This window comes from Rhinatrema bivittatum, chromosome 3 (genome assembly GCF_901001135.1).
Source record: "Rhinatrema bivittatum chromosome 3, aRhiBiv1.1, whole genome shotgun sequence".
Lineage (NCBI taxonomy): Eukaryota > Metazoa > Chordata > Amphibia > Gymnophiona > Rhinatrematidae > Rhinatrema > Rhinatrema bivittatum.
Genome location: NC_042617.1, coordinates 169655614 through 169675519, shown reverse-complemented (window position 1 = coordinate 169675519; position 19906 = coordinate 169655614). Strand labels below are relative to the sequence as shown.

At 44.9% G+C, this 19906-nt stretch overlaps 1 protein-coding gene across 8 annotated transcripts in view; it reads right to left on the bottom strand.

The window, feature by feature from the left end:
- The window catches only part of VIT (vitrin), a 215577-nt gene that overhangs the window by 105764 nt on the left and 89907 nt on the right, over nt 1–19906 (bottom strand). For all 8 annotated transcript variants that reach the window (XM_029593919.1, XM_029593921.1, XM_029593920.1 and 5 more), the window contains 3 exons: nt 11541–11588; nt 4502–4540; nt 4335–4391 (listed from right to left, as the gene is read on the bottom strand). In XM_029593919.1, coding sequence (XP_029449779.1) covers nt 4335–4391; nt 4502–4540; nt 11541–11588 — 144 coding nt within the window. The remainder of the gene's footprint in view (nt 1–4334; nt 4392–4501; nt 4541–11540; nt 11589–19906) is intronic.

Here is a 19906-nt window from a genome sequence, read left to right as displayed (position 1 = left end):
TATAAATGGCTGAGTATTTGGTGAGATTAGCAGGTTTTTCTCATGACACTAATAATGCAGAGTGGGGAGAAGGAGATTCTGGGACTCAGAGAGGGAGAAATCCTCCATCCCTTGTCCTTAACCCTCCCCTTTCTGTCTCCATCTCACCCATCCTCCCTTTCCCAATATCCCCTTTCACACACACACTCCATCTCCCAGACCCTCTGGTCAAACTCCTCCCTCCCATCCACTGACCCTTCTATTCATATCCCTGCTAGTCCTTCTATTCAAACACCAACTCCCCTCTTCTCAACCAAACCCCCTCCATGCACACAAACACGCACATACAGTGCATTCAGAAAGTATTCAAACCCTTTCATTTTTTCCACATTTTGTTATGTTAGCCTTATTCTAAAATGGCTAATATGCATTTTTTCCCTCCTTAATCTACATTTAAAACCCCATAAAAACAAAGCAAAATGAGGTTTGTAGACATTTGTGCAAATTAATTAAAAAAACAAAAACCTTAAATATCACATTTACATATGTAACCTAGGATCACTAAGAAGGTTTGTTAGAGGATTCTTGCTCTCTAAAGGACAGAGAATTCTGCTACTGCAGAGCTTTTGCAAACTGCAAGATCCTTCCTGTCAAGGAGGAGTTGGAAGGGGATTTGTAAAGGTTTCAGCTAATATTGAGTGATGGGAGGAGGTGGCATTCCCCCAAAGGGGATGATGTGAGGAGAGAAGCAGCACTGAGAGACTTCTTGGGAGAGGGGAAGAAAGGTGTGGGGTCCTAGACCAGGATCCTAAGCTGAGAAGCAGTGTTTTTGGGGAATGAAATTATTCAAGACCACTGGTGTGTCAACTAGAAGGCAGATTTCTCCCAAAGAAAAGAGAGTTCTTGTCAACTGGGATAGGCCACAGTGGAGGTATTTTGCTGAAGGGTGCTAGTCTAATGCAGGAACCATAAGCCATGGGGATCAATGCAGAAGAAGAGGTGACCTACTGATATATTTCTGCTTTGAAGGAAGGCATGCTTACTCCTAGAGACTTGTAAGTGACTCTTGTTTATTTTTTTTGCTGCTGTAGGAGTGTATTTTGAGACCATATATTTTGAAAGATTTCAGGAATTCTACTTTATTTTCCTTGCTCTGTAACAAAACAATAAACTCTACTCTTATTTTGGAACCAAGTCACAGTGTGGATCTTGAGTTTAGTTTTGTGAGTCTCCCTTTGGGCCTCCCAGAAGATCTCTGGTCCCCATTTGTGATCCCTGGTGGATAGACCCTAGTGGACTGTGACTGATCCTGGGGTTGCAGCAGCATCATTCAACATCTCTGCAGCCTCCAAAGATGACCCCAGAGAAAAGGGGGTTACACATAAGTATTCAGACCCTTTGCTATGACATCAAAATTGAGCTCAGGTGCATACTGTTTCCATTGATCATCCTTGACATGTTTCTCCAATTTGATTGGAGTCCACCTGTGGTAAATTCAGTTGATTGGGCATGCTTTGGAAAGGCACTTACCTGTCTATAAAGTCCCACAGTTGACCGTGCAAAATCAAAGCCATGAAGTCGAAGGAATTGAATGTAGACTTCTGGGAGAGTATTGTGTCAAGGCACAGATCTGCAATATTGAAGGTCCTGAAGAACACAGTGGCCTCCATCATTCTTAAATGGAAGAAGTTCGGAGCCACCAGGACTCTTCCTAGAGCTGGGTGTCTGCCCAAACTAAGCAATCAGGGGAGAGAAGGGTCTTGGTCAGGAAGGTGACCAAGAACCAGATGGTCACTCTAACAGAGCTCTAGAGTTCTGCTGTGGAGATGGGAGAATCCTCCAGAAGGATGACCATCTCTGCAGCACTCCACCCATGAGATATTTAAAGTTCAGTGGCCAGATGGAAGCCACTCTTCAGTAAAAGGCATATGACAGCCTGCTTCAAGTTTGCCAAAAGGCACTTAAAGGACACTCAGAGCAAGAGAAATGAGATTCTCTGGTTTGAGGAAACCAAGATTGGACCTTTTGGCCTGAATGCCAAGAGTCATGTCTGGAGGAAACCAAGAACTGCTCATTACCTACCAAATACCATCCCTACGGTGAAGCATGGTAGTGGCAGTATTATGCTGCAAGGATGTTTTTCAGCTGAAATACTGGGCAATTAGTCAGGATCAAGGGAAAGATGAACATAGCAAAGTACAGAGAGATCCTTGATGAAAACCTGCTCCAATGTGTTCTGGACCTTAGATTTGGGCGATGATTCAACTTCCAACAGGTCAACGACCCTAAGCACAGATCCATGACAACACAGGAGGAGTGACTTCAGGACAAGTCTGTGAATGTCCTTGAATGGCCCATCCAGAGCCCACACTTGAACCCAATCGAACATCTCTAGTGAACCCTGAAAATTGCTGTGCATCAATGCTCCTTATCCAACCTGATAGAGTTCGAGAGAATCTGCAGAGAAGAATGGGAGAAAATCCTCAAATTCATGTGTACCAAGATTGTAGCACCATACTCAAGAAGACTTGAGCCTGTAAGTGCTGCAAAAGGTGCCTCAACAAAGTACTGGGCAAAGGGTCTGAATACTTATGTAAATGTGATAGTTCAGTTTTTTAAAATGATTTTGCACAAATTTCTATAAACTGTTGTGCTTGATGGCTCATGGACTTCTCCCACAAGTCACCACACTCACCTTCAGCCCCAACCAGGTTCCAACGTTGCCGGATGCTGGGGAAGACCACAAAATTATACGCGACTGGCCACCACGTCCTGCAGGCCTCTCTTCCCCCTGCTAATCCCAACGCTGGTCCTCTAACATGGCAGCAGGCCATGCCACGACCGACAGCCTGCCACCAACATGGCCCTGCTATCTTAGGGCTTGCATGTGCAAACTTACCTAATTTAAAGGGCCAATGGTAAGAACCAAAGAGAGGCGCCCTTCACTATAAAAGGCTGCCTAGAATGCCTCTCCAGTTCCTCGGGAATTGGTTGTCTCCTTAGAGAAGTGCATTTCCTCACTCTTCCTGGGCCCTGACCTCTGTTCCTGGTTCCCAATTCCTGCTGTGTTCTGTGTCTTGTTCCAGTTCTGTTGGCAGTCTGTTTCGCCTGAGTTCTTGTCATCCTGGTCAATTTTCCTCATTTGTCTTCAGCGTCTTTATGCTCCTGTGATCCCTCGTCCTCCTCTTTGTCCCTTGGCTCTTTGGATTAGACTTCTAGCTTTGACCTTGGATTGGACTTCCGGCTTCAACTTTGGATAGGACTTCTGGCTTGACCTAGGATTGGACCTTGATGCTGCTTGACCTCCGCCTGCCACTGACTGAACCCAAACCTTATTGACTGAACTCTGCCTGGCCTGACCTCTGCCTGAACCTCGGCTCTGAAAGAAATCTGCCCACCTTGATGTCAACCTGCTGCCTGCCCTGATTGCTGCTTGACCTGACTCCGCTTTCCCTTATTGTGCTGGCCTGCAACATCTTCCACGTGATGGAACTTCACCTCTAGAAAGGCCGGGGCATAAGTCCAGCTGACTCCGGCACCCGAGGGCTCAACCCAAGGGGAATGAGGGCTGGAATTGGTGAAGTTCCAGTTGGGCCTCTGTTTCAGCCAGGTCTGCTTGTTGATGATGAGGACTTGTAGAGCTCCTCCCTGTAGGTTTGCACCAAGGGGCCACTTCCTCAACACAAACCTGAATTTGCTTTGTCATTATGGGGTATTGTGTGTAGATTGAGGAAGGAAAATGCATATTATCAATTTTAGAATAAGGCTGTACCATAAAAGAAGGTGGAAAAGTTAAGGGGTTTGAAAACTTTCTGAATGCACTGTATATACCAATCCTGTATATTCAATTCCTGCCAACACCTCTGTTCAACCCCCCAAGCCACTTCTCGAGTATTCATCATCCTCCCACCCACCCACCCCCATATTGATCAGCCTTAAGAAGCAGATAGCAGCAGATTAAGCTGCATCCTCTTCCTCTCCCGCTTTGAGCCTAACAGTAGCTTTCAACTGCAGGGCCCTATGACCAGCACAGTTGAAAGGTGCAGTTGGGCCCTGAGTGACAGAAAAGAACATGGCCCGATGTGTTGCCACTGCTCTACTCTTCCTGCAGCCGAATCATCATGGGGGTTAGGCAGAGGGAGTTGCAACCTAGAGACCAGGGGCCCTGCCTGTTTTACTTTTAGGGTAGGGAGAGGTAGGTTTTTAAAAAAAATTAGTTTTTAGAATGAAAAGAACAAAGAACTTCTAACAGAGGTGACAACTATTTTAGCCACAGTGGACTGCCAGGTTAACTTCTATTCTTTAAGAATTAGTTAATATTTGGAAAGCTAAAAAAAATCTGCTGAAAACTTTACCTGCATTGGTACGAGGAAGATTTCTGTTGCTTGCAAAAGTCGATGTTGCCTTGAATGCTTTAAAAACATGTTTTGGTCAGTGTATAGAATTAAAAAATGACAGAGAGAAAATAATTCTCAAGCTGTAAACTCCAGCAATTCTGGAGCATAGTAGACTCTTGACGTACCTTGATTCTGTCCTCTTCCCTGCGCAGCCTGAATCTGTCCTGAAGTAGTAGCCATCAAAAAAGAAACATACAGCTGTAGTCGCTTGTGTGGAAGATTATTGTGGTATTAGTAGTCTAGCATTTTGGTAGCTGTATTGGTCCTGGAGAAAACTGACAACTTTTAAAGCTGTGATACCTTTATATAAGGACCAGCAAAACAAAAGATGCATTAAATAAGCTTTCAAGACTTTATAATAGGGATGTGCACAGACAATATTTTTGTTTTCATCTGGATTTTTTTGTAGGGCACTTCAATTTATTTGATTTATTTAAAATGGAAAATTGTTTTTGCTGCTTTATTCCTTTTGTTCTTTTTTCTTTGTTAGTTAGGGAAGCAATGTAGCCTATTTTGAGCTTCAAAATTGGGATTTTTTTAATCAGTTCTAATGAAACTGGTAGGTAGATATCAGAAGGTGGAAGAGAGTTCCAAGGCCACCAAGACTGTGGCAAAATGACACCAAAAGTTGCATGAATAGCCTAAGGCATTGTGAAGGGGCAAAATGGTACCAGCAGTGGCAGGAATTCTCCAAGGCACTGTTAGCAAATCAGCAGCAAGAGTGCCAAGAATACCCCAAGGCTTCAAAAGAGGGCATCGATATCAGTGGCACGAACCCCCAAAGGCAGCACAAGAGGGGCAAAGTGGCACCAAGAATGGCATGACCAAGGTACCGTGAAAGAGGAAAAAAGCAAAAGGGGGGCCGAAAAGAAAACCCAGGCCCTGATAGAGGGGAAAAAGCATGGCATGAAGACCCCGAAGCACCACGAGAGGTGCAAAACAGCCACTCACCATGGCAAGAACATCCCAATGTGCAGAGTCTGGGGTATGGCATCAAGACTGAGTGTCATAAAGACCCCCAAGGTAAATCATAAGTGGTATAGCAGCAAGGCAGAGTGGCAACAAGACCCGCAAAGTGTGGCATATGGAAGTATAGCAACAAGGAAGAATAGCAGCAATATCCCTCCCCCCCCCCCCCCAAGGTGTGTGGCATAGAGGGCATAGTAGATGGGAATCTTGCTGTTATTCTTCCTAAGTGTAGCACCAGGGGTATGGATGCCACCAAGGCATAAGAACAAGATTTGCCAAACTGGATCAGACCAAAGGTCCATCAAGCCCAGTATCCTGTTTCCAACAGTGGCCAATCCAGGTCACAAGTACCTGGCAAGATCCCAAAGGATGGATAGATTCTGTGCTGCTTATCCCAGGAATAAAATGTGGATTTCTGCAACTCCACCTTAATACTGGTTTATGGACTTTTTATCCAGGAATTTGTCCAAAATTGTATTAAATGCTGCTACACTAACAGCTTTCGCCATATTCTCTGGCAATGAATTCCAGAGCTTAACTATGCATTGAGTAGCATTTAGTCACCCAAGGTGTAGATTCAAGCACAGAGCAACAAGGAAGAGTGGCAGTAAGACACCCAAGGTGGTACATCAGGGGTTATGGCATAAAGGTTATAGCAGCAAGACCCCCAAGGGTAGCATCAGGGATGTAACATGAGGAGTACAGCACAAAGCAGAGTGGTATCAAGAATCCTAAGGCATAGAGTCTGGGGTGTGGCAACAAGACCCCCAAGACAGGATAAGAGAGATGATGTCAAGGCAGAGTGACAGCAAGATCCCCAAGCTATGTCATCAGGAGCAAATGATCTTTACTTTGGTTCTCCATCCTGTCTGCTTGCCCTCTTCTCCAACCTTGACATTGTTATGGCTAGTACATCACTCGGGAATGTCTTGGTTGCTATACTGTAATTACCAGTCTCGCTGCAGCACTTTTCAATGGACTTTAGACTTCAATGGGAAACATAAATGAATGAAACAAAAAACTTTGTTTCAATCATGGGCACCCGCTGTTCATTTTAGGGATGCACAAATGGGACAAAAATGGTCTCATTTGTTATATTTTACCCATTCATACTTCATAGACCTCTGCTGCAGATGACATCTGAAGTCCAGAAAGCTCTTTTATTGCACTGCCTATTTTTTTTTTTTTTTGTTGGTCCTTTAAAAAGGTATCAAAACCTACAAAGCCTCCAGTATTATCAATCTGGCTTTTGGTTAGTCTCACATTTTACATCTGTCAGCATTAATTCAGTACTTTGGCATTACTTGAACTGCATTGTACTCTTTAGGCTATGAGAAGTGAGAATAAAGTTATTCATAGCGTACGGGGTTTTCTTGTGAGTATGTTACAACTTGTGTGCTTTGACTAGTCATCCAGCATTTTATTAATGCAACAAAACTCAAGCACAAATGACTAACTCACAGTGGAAAACTGAGAGGGTAATTTTCAAATAGGCCACATAGTGGTAAAGCCTGCTTGTACGTATATTATACATTTAGACTTTACCAAGGTTTTGCAAAGTGAACTGATATGCGTCAGTTTGCTTTGAATATACTCTGGTAATTGTCTGAGTACGTACACACATTCACGCGTGTAAAGTTACACCTCCTCTTCACTGAGGCATACCTTATGCATCTACAGTTCCATGCATACTTTTTACAGTTAAGTGCCAACTCCACCCAGAACACCTTGCCTAAGTGAGTGTAAAGGTACGAGCAAAGCTGGTTTACGTGGGCACTCTTATGCACGCTCTGAGCTTGGGTCAATTTTAGAAAAGCCGTTCAGATGCCTAACTCCATTTTTTGAAAATTAGCCCCTAAAGGACCACTGAGGCACAATGGTGCTGATCAAATTTTGTTAGAAAAAGGGTGTGACCTTGTGGTGTTTATATTTATACTTGCATGTATTCAATGCCCTATCAGCAGCAGCTACCTAGAGCTCTGTTAGTAGAACGTATAATAAAGTGCAACAAATAAATAAAAACATATCATAAACACAAAAACAGATCAACAGACCAAGAAACCAGGAATCAGGCCTCCCAGGGCTCAATTGGAGCTCATTATCTTTTTTTTGTCTCTGTATGACTTTGGATAAGCCACTTTTTCTTACTGTGCGGTACTTTACTCACCTGGAATTGAATAATAAAGACAATGGCCTTGTTCTCTCCTCCATTCCCTTTGGAACCCTGCAAAGTCTGGGCACCACAAATGTGCCAGCAGCACGTATGCTTCTGAAGCATGACGTAAGGTACGGTCTGATCCAGTTTACATTAAAGGTGGTAAGTAAGTAATAATTGTATTTTAACAAAAGGCTGCAGGATTAATACCTTATGGGTGTACTGTTAAGGATACATTTCTAGGTACCAACTTAGACTTGGATAGGCCATTTTGCAAAAAAAACAGCCGAGGGCCTAGCTTAGCTGAATAAGCTGAATTCTCGCTGAATCTAGATGGCTAGATATTTAGTTGAAAATCATCCTAAGCCTTGGTGCTGAAAAATCCTCACTAACAGGCTAAGTCCTCTCCCACCAGCCAGAATAACATTTAAAATGTATGGCCATTGCCCCCCTCCCCCACCCACTCGACAGCAAACTGGCAGGTGGGAAGAGTGAATCCTGCCTGCTCAGCTGGGATCTTGTGGGTGAGATTTGGGGGGCTATGAGGGGAGGGGCTGGTGGAGGTCTGAGGGGAGAATAGGGGTTGCAATTGGAAGATGGGGAGCATGGGAGGGCTGGCACTCCCCTTGCAAATCTTTTGAAGTTGAACAAAATAGAGGGGGGTGGCTGGGTGGCTATTGGCCTTCCCCTGTCCAATTTTTTGTATCAGCGGGAGGGATGGAGGATCTGGACAGCTAGATTAAGGCTGCTCTGGCAGGGCCTAGATTTGGCTGCCAAACTCTGGTGGCTGGTACTGAAAATCAGAGCTAGCTGCCAAGCGCCCTTCCTGTGACCTGTCCCCCACCCTTTGCCACACTCGCTTTTAAGGTCCGTAGTTAGTCCTAAATTTAGGAGTTCAAACCCAGGCAATTTTTAAAGGGGGTCAATTTAGGTGTCCTTCTCCTAAAGTTAGTCACCTAAAGCCTTTGAAAATTGTCATTGTACCTTCTAACCTCAGTTTTTATCTGCATTCAAAAAATTGAGATTAAGTTGCCAGTGTTCCATATATATTTGAAAACTGATTATCCCTTAGTCGATTATCCGAGCAGAGGCTAACCAGCTTAAACTGGCACATGTTGCTGATTCTTTGCAGAATGAGATATTCATGTACAGCATTGTCTGGATAATTCTTACTTTGGTCCAATTAAAGGTATTTCAACCTGTAGAGAATCCAGTCCACTCCATGTTCTGCTACAGCTACCTCACAATGCTTTTTGGAAATCAGAGGCATTGACAGCAACTACTTTTAATGACAAACAGTATAGCAACAGACATTTGTGCATTAAACCCCACTCTGTGACAGCTTTTGGTTTTATTTCAAAGTGAACCTATACTGTAAAATGGTTGTACACCTTCCAAATCAAGGGCACAATAGTGACCACTGATTTAATTCCAGTGAATATTATATTTGCAGAGAATGCACGCGATACTGAAATATACTTATGTATTAATGCTGAAACAGTACAACTACATCTTATAAAAAGAGGAATGACGCTGAGAGGCTCTGAAAAAGAGAAGAGAATGCAGCTACCCCCCCCCCCCCCAAAAAAAAAAAAAAAAAAAAAGGTTTTGCTATGTATGTATAACTATTTTAGGCCCATAACATGTCTCAATTTTTCTAGGCCCTTCATATTGAATTAAGCAAGAAAATCTGACAAGAATAGCTGCAGTTACAGGCCGATACAGTACAGTGCGCTCCAGTGGAGCTCACTGTTAACCCGCATTTGGACGAGCGTTTTCGACGCGCTAGCTTTACCCCTTATTCAGTAAGGGGTAATAGCGCGTCGAAAACGCACGTCCAACCCCCCCGAAACTAATAGCGCCCGCAACATGCAAATGCATGTTGATGGCCCTATTAGTTATTCCTGCGCGATACAGAAAGTAAAATGTGCCGCCAAGCCGCACATTTTACTTTCAGAAATTAATGCCTGCCCAAAGGCTGGCATTAATTTCTGCCGGCGCCGGGGAAATGCACAGAAAAGCAGTAAAAACTAGGGATGTGAATCGTTTTAGGACGATTAAAATTATCGTCCGATAATTTTAATATCGTCTTAAACCGTTATGGAACACAATACAATAGAGATTCTAACGATTTATCGTTATAATCGTTAGAATCGTGAGCCGGCACACTAAAACCCCCTAAAACCCACCCCCGACCCTTTAAATTAAATCCCCCACCCTCCCGAACCCCCCCCAAATGACTTAAATAACCTGCGGGTCCAGCGGCGGTCCGGAACGGCAGCGGTCCGGAACGGGCTCCTGCTACTGAATCTTGTTGTCTTCAGCCGGCGCCATTTTCCAAAATGGCGCCGAAAAATGGCGGCGGCCATAGACGAACATGATTGGACGGCAGGAGGTCCTTCCGGACCCCCGCTGGACTTTTGGCAAGTCTTGTGGGGGTCAGGAGGCCCCCCCCAAGCTGGCCAAAAGTTCCTGGAGGTCCAGCGGGGGTCAGGGAGCGATTTCCCGCCGCGAATCGTTTTCGTACGGAAAATGGCGCCGGCAGGAGATTGACTGCAGGAGGTCGTTCAGCGAGGCGCCGGAACCCTCGCTGAACGACCCTCCTGCAGTCGATCTCCTGCCGGCGCCATTTTCCGTACGAAAACAATTCGCGGCGGGAAATCGCTCCCTGACCCCCGCTGGACCTCCAGGAACTTTTGGCCAGCTTGGGGGGGGGCCTCCTGACCCCCACAAGACTTGCCAAAAGTCCAGCGGGGGTCCGGAAGGACCTCCTGCTGTCCAATCGTGTTCGTCTATGGCCGCAGCCATTTTTCGGCGCCATTTTGGAAAATGGCGCCGGCTGAAGACAACAAGATTCAGTAGCAGGAGCCCGTTCCGGACCGCCACTGGACCCGCAGGTTATTTAAGTCATTTGGGGGGGGGTTCGGGAGGGTGGGGGATTTAATTTAAAGGGTCGGGGGTGGGTTTTAGGGGGTTTTAATGTGCCGGTTTTGCGATTTTACGTTTTTTCGATTTTTCACGATTTTTCACGATATTTTACCCCCCCAAACGGCAACAATACGATTCCCTCCCCCTCCCAGCCGAAATCGATCGTTAAGACGATCGAGGACACGATTCACATCTCTAGTAAAAACTGCTTTTCTGTGCACCCTCCGACTTAATATCATTTATTTATTTATTTATTTAAGTTCTTTTGATATACCGATACTCAAGACTAGGGTCTTATCATACAGGTTTACAGCGAATGAAGGGGTAACCAATTAACTAGAAAGATAAAGTTACAATGAACAGGGATTTACAGAGTGGGAGAGATGAGAGCAAAAAGATTAGAATAAGATTTAACATAACAAAGTTTAACATAACAAAGTTTAACAAAAGGAAGGAATGTAGCAAGCTTTGACAATGGCTTAATCTTTAGATCAAACACTGAAGGCAAGAATGTGGGAAAAGGTGGGGGCAGATCTTTGAAAAGGAAGTGCAGGACTGTGCTGTTAGTGGGGTGTCCAGCAAGGGAAGGCTTGAGTGAACAGCCACGTTTTTAGTTTCTTTCTGAATGATATTGGTGTTATTAAGTCAGAGGCCCCAAAAGTAAAAAAAAATCGGCCCACGGCCTGCGGGTCAGAAGATGGATGCTCAATTATGCCGGCGTCCATTTTCCAAACCTGTGGCTGACAGCCGCCGCTCCTGTCAAAAAGGAGGCACTAGGGACGAGCTAGTGCGGGAGAGCGGGTGCTCGCCAGCTCTCCCGCACGTTTTTCTGAATCGGCCTGTGAGTATCTTAAAGTGGTCACTTACTGGACAACTGTGCAACCAACAGCAAGTGGGAGGAGGAGAAAGGTGGTAATCAACTTTTTTCAAGGTCTGAATTTGTCTATCCTTAATGTGAGCAATACAGGACTTGTTAATGTGCATTTTGCATTTCTGCTCAATAAAACTGTACAGAGTTTAGGGTCATAGTGTTATTGTACATTGGCGTAAAGCTATATGCATTGTATACGTCACCTGCACTGCAGAGACTAGAGGTTAAGGGCTGTACCTACTTGATGCAGCAGTCAAAGAGGTGTAGGCTGGGTGGATTTTGCTGGATCCTAAGCAGAAAAGACATTTTCTTACTTCAAAAAGGCAACTGGTAATAAAGAAACCAAACTGAATTTTCCTTACAGATCATGTTCTCTTACATCAGTCTCATTTCTCTATTTGCCTGATTTTCACTTCTCTTTGTTGCATATAATAAAAATGTGATTTTGTAAATGAAATGCTTTTGGGGAACTGGGTATAATGGGGCGGATTTTAAAAGGAGCGCGAATAGCCTACTTTTGTTTGCGCTCCAGGCGCAAACAAAAGTACGCTGGATTTTAGTAGATACGCGCGGAGCCGCGCGTATCTGCTAAAAACCTGGATCGGCGCGCGCAAGGCTATGGATTTTGTATAGCCGGCGCGCGCCGAGCCGTGCAGCCTACCCCCGCAGCCTACCCCCATTCCCTCCAAGGCCGCTCCGAAATCGGAGCGGCCTCGGAGGGAATCCTCTAACGCCCTCCCCTCACCTTCCCCTCCCTTCCTCTACCTAACCCACCCGCCCGGCTCTGTCTACACCCCCCCCTTACCTTTGTTGGGGGATTTACGCCTCCCGGAGGGAGGCGTAAATCCCCGCGCGCTGGGCCGCGACCTGGGGGCGGGTACGGAGGGCGCGGCCATGCCCCCGGACCGCCCCGGGCCGTAGCCACGCCCCCGTACCCGCCCCCAAAACGCTGCCGACACGCCCCGAAAACGCCACGACGACTGGGACCGCCCCCGACACGCCCCCTACACGCCCCCCTCAGAGAACCCCGGGACTTACGCGAGTCCCGGGGCTCTGCGCGCGCCGGTAGGCCTATGTAAAATAGGCTTACCGGCGCGCAGGGCCCTGCTCGCCTAAATCCGCCCGGTTTTGGGCGGATTTAGGCGAGCAGGGCTCTGAAAATCCGCCCCTAAGTGAGGATGCCACGTCTCTCTTCTTTGATTTGTATTTTCCTTTAGAGTTATGCTACTTAACGGTACAGTATAGGTTCACTCGTGTACACAGGCATTGCTAGGTACTTAAGAAACTTGGGGAACTGTTTCCCCCTAAACATTTGATAATTAAATTCAACAATCCCAATCAGGCTTCCTCCCATGCCCCAAGAACGAATGTGTAAAAACATGTGTTGAGGCGCCCCCCCCCCCCTCAGATTTCCACTAGATATCTCTAGCTCAAGCCTTGGGATAGGCATGGTGGGAGGCGGACCATCCATGACCAGCGCTTCCAGTGGGGCTGCTGGACTGGTCAGTGCTGCCTGTATAAACGCAGGCAAAGTGGGAAATCAGTGTGTGGCTTTTGAGTTAGCTATGTGAAAAGAGGAGGGTGCAATTTTTGGAGGTTCCCACTCTCCAAACTTAGGCCCCTCAGCCTGATACTAGGAGAAGGGGAGGAGACCTGGAAGGAGTTGCTTCAAGGGAGTGAGAAATTGTTGTAGAGCTTTTGTTTTTTTGTGCAGAATCTCTGTTCCTGCCTCTGGGAGGATATTTCCTCCCTGCTGGAGAATGTCAGGGAAACAGCCTGCAACACAAGGAAGAACAATCGTATCTCACATCAGAGAAATTTGCTGTATTTTGGAGAGGATTTTTGTTCCTTTATGTTGGACAGAATTTTTGCCCATCATTCCTGCCCAGGAGAAGGACCTGACGAGTACACTGTTTGCGGCTCAAAGTCCCTGGAAACATCTGAGGAAAACAGGAGACCCTGGTATCCCCACTAGGAGCCTGGGTTCCCCACCTGGAAGAAGGGTTCACCTAGTGCCTGCCAACCTGAAGGGCACAATAGTGGAAGAACAGGGCTAAGGCTGAATTCACATCCGTATTAGAAGATTAAATGAGAAGATACCTGTGAATGACTTTGAAGCTTTAGTATAGTAAAATGTTATTTTGGAACACCCCACTCGAGTGTCCTGTGAGTCCTTGGTATTGGTGGAAAGAATCATCAAAATGTTAGCAAATCCGGGAGAGAGAGAGAGAGAGAATTCCCCCTGTAACTTTTTTTTTTTTTTTTTTAGTTTGTCTTAGGAATTCTTGGGTAGAGCTATGTCAAACAGGTAATGGTAAGTCAGCAAGTAGATTCTCCCTGACTGCATGGCTGCTTTTAAGGGCTAGCCAGCAGGGGGTTTCTAAGAGGATGAGGTTTGCTGAACACACAGGACTGTGCCAGATCTTCCCCCTTGCCTATCCGGTATGAGAATCCACATTGCTGAATTACCTGGGTGTTTTCTGTAATCCGTAAGGCGGGAAACCCATGAACTTTTTATTGCTTTTCATTAAACCTTACTGAAAGGTGGTGTGCCTGTTGCATGGAATTTAAATCAGACCCTGACAAAGGGTTTGCAGTTTCAAACTACATACTGCCACCATGTCCTGGGGTTGTAGGCGGGCTTGGCAGTGTCTTTTGAAGTTGGGCAAATGATCATAAAAAGAAAAACAAAGAAGCTAGGTCAGATGACAGGATGTTTCCTATATTTTTTCTGACCCCCTGGCTGCTTATCGAAGCAACCTCGCTTCTATGCCAAAATTTATAGGACTCCTCTCTAGCTTGAATCCTCTTAGAATGAATTAATAACCTTTCCTTTTTTTTTTTCATATTTTTGGCGTGATTTTTTTCAATTTTGGATGACTTCTACATATTGTGGACTTATAATGGCAAAATGTATTACAATGCCTGCAGTTTCTGTGGTGTCTTTTCTTCTCCATATTCCTCTTAAAAGCTTGTTTCTTGACATATAGCATTGAAATTATTATTATAAAGAGAAAGTTAAACAAAAAAATCTATCCAGCTATGAAGGAGAAATGTACAGCTGACCAGACATGAACTTTGTCGCAAATGGAGAAAAGTAAAGAAGAGAATAAGCAGTGAATTTTTTTTTCAAAAGTAGAAAAGTGCTGAGTGGGCCAGCCAGGAATATGGGGAGGGGAGCCTGTGGTGCTAACAGGAACCACAGGCCCAATGGTAAGGTAAGGAGGAGGGAGGGAGACTGAGACGCTGGGTGGATAGGTAGAGAGACCCTCTCCCTTCAGGCATCTTCCGTGCCTCTCCCCTGCTACTCCCCCTCTCCAGCCTGACCAGGCTGAGTTTTGTTACAAACCGCCCCTGTTCATATAAGACAATTGGTTAAATGATGCTATCAAACAATTTTAATAGGAGCTTTATTGGGAAGGTTTTATCTGTCCAGGATTTCTTTGTTGCATAAGAAGAGCCAATCCGCTCCCTAAAGAATTCAGTTTTTGTTGGTATATTTTTGTTTCTAATTCATAGTTACTTCTATAGTTAGTGAAGATCTATGTTCTATGGGGTAGATTTTAAAAGGTGCACGCGGGAGTAGATTTGTTCGTGCAACCCGGCGCGAACAAATCTACTCCTGATTTTATAACATGAGCGCTCTGCCACACGCATGTTATAAAATACAGGGTCGGCGCATGCAAGGCTGCGCAAAATCGACAGCCTGCCCGCGCCGAGCCGCACAGCCATCCTCTGTTCCTTCCGAGGTTGCTCCGAAATCGGAGCGGCCTCGGAGGGAACTTTCCTTCTGGCCCCCCCCGACCTTCCCCTCCCTTCCCCTATCTAACCCACCCCCCCAGCCCTAATTAATTCCCCCCACCTTTATTTTACAAGTTATGCTTACCAGCCAGCTGCCATCGTGCCATGTTCCGGTCTGGGGGCTGGTCCGAAGGCCGTGGCCACACCCCCGGAACGCCCCTGGGTTGGAACCATGCCCATGGCCCCGCCCCCGGAATGCCCCCTGATGACGCGCAGGCCACAACATGCCCCCCGACACGCCTCTGACATACCCCCCCAGGAAAGCCCTGGGACTTGCGTGCGCCTCCGAGCCTATTCAAGATAGTTTTGGCGCGCGCAGGGGGTGGAAGTGGCAGCTTTTCGGGGGTTACACGCATAACCCTTTGAAAATCTGCCCCTATGTGTGCAGCGGAGGTGATGTATTCTGCTAGTATTTCTGTGTAGGGATCTGTAGAAGTCCAGTTTATTCTATTTTCCCAGTAGAAAGTGTATTGGTGTTCTAGGGCCCGGTGGAATATTTGCAGTGTTGCTTTTTCATATAGGTTTGGTGATTGTTACCAGTCTGAGGGTTAGTACTTTTTTGGGATGGTAGGTTTCCTATATTTATTGTAAATGACTCTTTGCAGGATTTTTTGCTACTTTGCAAAGTATCTGGTAATGGAGGGAGTTTGTCACTGGAATTGAGTTGAAAATAGATAATTCTGGAAACGGTGGTGGTGGGGTCATAATAAATTGCTGAGTTGATTATCAAAATGTCTGCGGGAGGATCCTATTGGTTTAAAAGACAATCATGGGGGATGGGGGTGGGGTTGCGAGGCTGTAGGTTCACCTACTACCCCTAATGCCCTTGAATCGGTCTTTCCCATGGCACAAGGTCCTTAATACCATGCTCATTCCAGCCTACATGGCTAGAAGGCAAAGGCTGCCTCACATTGCACATGCATGGCCCCACACAGGATGGAAGAAGATAGAGGTGTGCCGGCATGGCCTAGTATAGGCCAGAAGAAGGCAGAGGTATGCTTGCGTCAGCCAGCAAGGACCAGAGAGTGGAGGCAACATACAGATTGGCCTCCTTTCAGCTGGCACAGAGGATGAAAGTGGCAACAGCGGGCTGGCAGCATCAGATTAATTGGGGGCCGGAGGGAAACAAAGTACTGGGGTCAGGGAGGAGAGTATCAGACAGCATGGATAAATGAAACAGAGCCCATCCCCAAAAGTGTGCGCAACTCAAGACTGATTTCTGTGAAAGCCCCGCCTCATGGGTCCTCCCAGGTTGAGATTTTTGAGGGATCTGCACGAATCACAAGACTTAAATCTCCCACACCTCTCACTGGCAAATTTTACCCAGGTTAACTCATTACCCAATTAAAACATAGCTGGATAGAAAGAAGCAGGGTGGGGCATAGCTAAAATATCTGGCTAGCTCTGATATTCGTCACTGCCCGAATAAACTTAGCTGGTTAAGTCTTCTGTCCAAAAGTTTATCCAGCTAACTTTAGTCAGGCCTGTTCAGCACAACACTCACTCGGGGATATTCTACTGAATATACTTTTGTAATCAGCAAGTGCCAAAATGGCATCAAATTACAAGGCGATCCCCCTCCAACTTGTAAGTGCTACAACGTCCTCTAACAATGTTTCCCCATGGATTTAGTTTTATGTACTAAACATAAAATGACCCCCAACTTATACTCCTCAGTTCCCCCCCCCCCCCACCCAGCAACCCTTCTACCCCCAAATTATCCTTATTGAGCTTCACTTTTCCCACGAAGATAGGGCTCCCAGAGTTTCTGAGATGCATTCAATCAATCATTAAGGATAGCTTGTAAAATGTCCCAAGCAATACAGCCTCTCAGTCCTCCATATAATATCAGTCAAAGCTGGAATTTCTTGTCTCTTCCACCACGATGCAATTTTGCATCTAGCCGCTGTCACTACCTGAATAATCAGACCAGTTTGGGATGGAGTACCTACACCTTGGCCAATATTCAACAAGCATATTTTGGGATCTTTGTACCTGGATAACTTTTTAGCTAAATAAAATGTTAAACTGAAAAGCAGGTTGTTAAAACAAACAAAAACCACACTTTGAAATGTCTGTATGCCATGCCAGAAGTCTAAGAAGTAAGATGGGAGAGTTAGAGTGTATAGCAGCAAATGATGAGATTGATATAATTGGCATCACAGAGACTTGGTGGAAGGAGGATAACCAATGGGACAGTGCTATATCAGGGTACAAATTATATTGCAATGATAGGGAGGATCAACTTGGTGGGGGTGTGGCACTTTATATCTGGGAGGGTATAGAGTCCAACAGGATAAAGATCATACAAGAGACTAAAATCTCAGTAGAATCTATAGGGGTAGAAATCCCATGTGTGTTGGGTAAGAGTATAGTGATAGGAGTATACTACCGTCCACCTGGACAAAATGGTCAGACAGATGATGAAATGCTAAGAGAAATCAGGGAAACAGACCAATTTGGCAGTGCAATAATAATGGGAGATTTCAATTACCCCAATATTGACTGGGTAAATGTAACATCAGAACTTGCTAGAGACATAAAGTTCCTGGATGTAATAAATGATTGCTTCATGGGGCAATTGGTTCAGGAACCAACAAGAGAGGGAGCTATTTTAGATTTAATTCTTAGTGGAACGCAGGATTTGATGAGAGAGGTAACGGTGGTGGGGCCACTTGGCAACAGTGATCATAACATGATCAAATTTAAACTAATAACTGGAAGGGGGACAATAATTAAATCTGCAGCTCTAACACTAAACTTTCAAAAGGGAAACTTTGATAAAATGAGGAAAATAGAAAAAAAATGAAAGGTGCAGCTGCAAAGGTTCTCCCTCTTTCTTGGCCTACCCTACTCCTCCTTAAAGCCCCTCCAAATGCTACAGAACACTGTAGCCAGAACCCTCTCCAATGCTCATAAATACGACCATATTTCCCCTATACTGAAGGACCTACACTGGCTCCCTATTCCTTCCCGCATCCTCTTTAAATCCCTGACCATTATCCATAAGCCTTATATTCCCATCACTCCAACTGGCTGGTAGATCCCCTCCAATTTGCCTGCTCGAATCGACCGACAAGGACCACTAACAAAGGGTCCCTCCATGTGCCATCCCTAAAGAAAGCACACCTCACAGCTACAAGGGATCAGGCGCTCTCCATTGCTGGACCTATGCACTGGAGCTCATTCCCAACCCACCTCAGACTTGAACCTTGCATCACCAAATTCAGAGCCCAGCTCAAAACCTGGCTATTCAAAAAAGCCTTTCCCCAACACCCTTGATGAATATTGAATTGTGATGGATCATGACCTAAATTTGACTATGAACTTGTTCTTATGACATTATAGTTCACTTGTTAATTGTTCCTATGCTTCTCTGCTCTCCTATTGGTTTTTGTACCCCCTACCCTTCCCCTGTTACTTGTAATTTCCATTGCTTTTGTTCCATGTAAACGGAGGTGATGTTTCGACTAACATCGGTATAGAAGACTCTTTAAATAAATAAATAAAATAAATAAATAAAGGTTAAAAGTGTTCAACAGGCATGGACATTGTTTAAAAATACAATCCTAGAGGCGCAGTCCATATGTATTCCACGCATTAAGAAAGGTAGAAGGAAGGCAAAATGATTACCGTCATGGTTAAAAGGTGAGGTGAAAGAGGCTATTTTAGCCAAACAACATCCTTAAAAAATTGGAAGAAGGATCCATCTGAAGAAAATACGATAAAACATAAGCATTGTCAAGTTAAGTGTAAAACATTGATAAGACAGGCGAAGAGAGAATTTGAAATGAAGTTGGCCATAGAGGCAAAAACTCATAATAAAGCCTTTTTAAAATATATCAAAAGCAAGAAACCTGTGAGGGAGTCGGTTGGACCATTAGATGACCGAAGTGTTAAAGGGGCTCTAAGGGAAGATAAGGCCATTGCAGAAAGACTAAATGAATTATTTGCTTCTGAGTTTACTAATGAGGATGTTGGGGAGATACCAGTTTCGGAGATGGTTTTCAGGGGTGATGAGTCAGACGAACTGAACGAAATCATTGTGAACCTGGAAGATGAGGTAGGCCAGATTGACAAACTAAAGAGTAGCAAATCACCTGGACCAGATGGTATGCATTCTAGGGTACCAAAGGAACTAAAAAATGAAAATTCTGATCTATTAGTTAAAATTTGTAACCTATCATTAAAATCATCCATTGTACCTGAAGACTGGAGGATGGCCAATGTAACCCCAATATTTAAAAAAGGCTCCAGGGGTGATCCAGGTAACTATAGACCAGTGAGCCTGACTTCAGTGCCGGGAAAAATAGTGGAAACTATTCTCAAGATCAAAATCGTAGAGCATATAGAAAGACATGATTTATAGGAACACAGTCAACATGGATTTACCCAAGGCAAGTCTTGCCTAACAAATCTGCTTCATTTTTTTGAAGGGGTTAATAAGCATGTGGATAAAGGTGAACCAGTAGATGTAATGTATTTGGATTTACAGAAGGCGTTTGACAAAGTCCCTCATGAGAGGCTTCTAAGAAAACTAAAAAGTCATATGATAGGAGGAAATGTCCTTTCATGGATTACAAACTGGTTAAAATATAGGAAACAGAGAGTAGGATTAAATGGTCAATTTTCTCAATGGAAAAGGGTAAACAGTGGGGTGCCTCAGGGATCTGTACTTGAACTGGTGCTTTTCAATATATATATACAAATGATCTGGAAAGGAATACGATGAGTGAGGTTATCAAATTTGCGGATGATACAAAATTATTCAGAGCAGTTAAATCACAAGCAGACTGTGATACATTA